This window comes from Austrofundulus limnaeus, unplaced genomic scaffold (genome assembly GCF_001266775.1).
Source record: "Austrofundulus limnaeus strain Quisiro unplaced genomic scaffold, Austrofundulus_limnaeus-1.0 Scaffold2439, whole genome shotgun sequence".
NCBI lineage: Eukaryota > Metazoa > Chordata > Actinopteri > Cyprinodontiformes > Rivulidae > Austrofundulus > Austrofundulus limnaeus.
The window spans coordinates 20,410-22,048 of record NW_013954841.1 but is presented as its reverse complement, the minus strand read 5'-3'; the positions used below and the strand labels follow the sequence as shown (position 1 = coordinate 22,048).

The 1,639-nt window shown below is 49.2% G+C and overlaps 1 protein-coding gene across 1 annotated transcript; it reads left to right on the top strand.

The window, feature by feature from the left end:
• Nucleotides 1-87: 87 nt before the first annotated feature.
• Nucleotides 88-1,449, top strand: LOC106510998 (coiled-coil domain-containing protein 80; the record flags this gene model as incomplete). The annotated part of the gene is given in 1 exon segment (XM_013999736.1): nt 88-1,449. A coding segment is annotated over 1 exon segment (646 nt), but the record flags the coding sequence as incomplete, so codon positions are not given.
• Nucleotides 1,450-1,639: the final 190 nt, after the last annotated feature.

Here is a 1,639-nt window from a genome sequence, read left to right as displayed (position 1 = left end):
CTTTAACACTTTTAATACTTAACTACAACAAATATCACATACTTTAATACTTTTACTCAAGTATCTTAAAGGATACTAACGTTTGTCAAAGTCAGTTTTTCGTTCTTGTACTTTTATTCAAGTATCAGTCTGTTGTACTTTATACAACACTGAAGTTTCATCAGTTGCAGAGGAACAACTTGTTTTGTGAGAGTTAAGAAAATTCCTCATGATATATTTTGCTAACAGACAGATTTGACTTCATTAGTTACAAACATAAATAAAACCTTTTAAAAAGAAATGTGGGGATGGATGCAGGTTTTCAGGTTCTGACGCTGACTGAGTCCACAGTCTGAGGTTTGGGTGGACATTTCTGGGAGCGTCTCCAAAGCTCACAGTTGTCAGGAGGGGCTGGACCTGGGGCTGAGCAGTTTTCCTGTGCAGTCTCTGCAGCTCCAGACTGACCTCTTCCTTCCTTCCTGCCACATTTCTCTCTGTGCGGAAATAATAATAATAAAAACAGCCCGAGGATTAGCAGAAAGATCATTTAATTATCTGTAAAAAGCGGTTTTGACGACATGACGCAAGCGGAAGCTTTTTCTCCTCCTTCGTCCTGAAGGGAAGAGTTGTTGAAACTGCTGAAAGTTTGGACGGGTCTGTGTGGAGCAGCAGGCAGACACAGAGGTGGGTTTCTCCTGCAGCAGGGGGCATGCTGCTCTGAGACTCTGCTCTTCTCATCTGGAACTAATAGACAACAAAAACCCTGAAGACGCAGAGGATCCAGACCCCAGCTCCGGACCTTCTTCTGGTCTAAGGTGTTCACCATGAAGGTGTTTGTTTGTCTCAGTTTAGCTCTGATTTATTTCGTCACCTGGACCGGAGCCAACGGACAGAACCCTGTGAAACGGGCCCAGTTGGACCGCGCGGTCCCGCTGCGCGCAGCAGACCAGCCGCGCCTGCGTCCAGGATCAGGCTCAGCAGATGGAACAGAACCTGGGACTAATGTTCAGGCCGATCTGGGCTCTTCGGTTCCGGACCGGACGGTGACGTCACRCAGTAGGAGAGTCGGGGGTCGCGGTTTGTTGCCTCGGAGAAGAGGGGGCGCCGGAGAGCTCGGCCTGCCCGACATGCCTCAGGGGGATGAGGGCAGTCCAGGAGCCAGAGCCAGGGTCACAGCCAGCAGCGCCGGGTCACCGAACCTTCTGGCCAGCTTCGCAGGGAAGAACCGGGTCCTGGTGATCTCCGCGCCCCACGAGGCGGACGGTTATTACCGACTGATGATGTCCCTCCTGAAGCCGGACGTGTACTGTGAGCTGGCCGAGAGACACGTCCATCAGATCGTCATGTTCCACCAGGAGGGGGACCTGGGGGGCAAGGTGAGGAGGATCAGCACCGAGGGCAAGATCCTGGAGGAGCCGCTGGACGTGGCGCTCATCCCCAGACTCATGAGCTTCCTCAAACTGGAGAAAGGTGAGACATCATGACGTCACCCAACACCTGTCAGAGCTGTATGCAGTACCACGAAGTGATACTTGAGTAAAAGTACAAGTATMTTTCCAAAAAATGACTTTAGTAAAAAAGTCTCCTTTAGGAATATTACTTGAGTAAAAGTCTTAAATTATCTGATATTTGTTGTAGTTAAGTATTAAAAGTCAAAGTA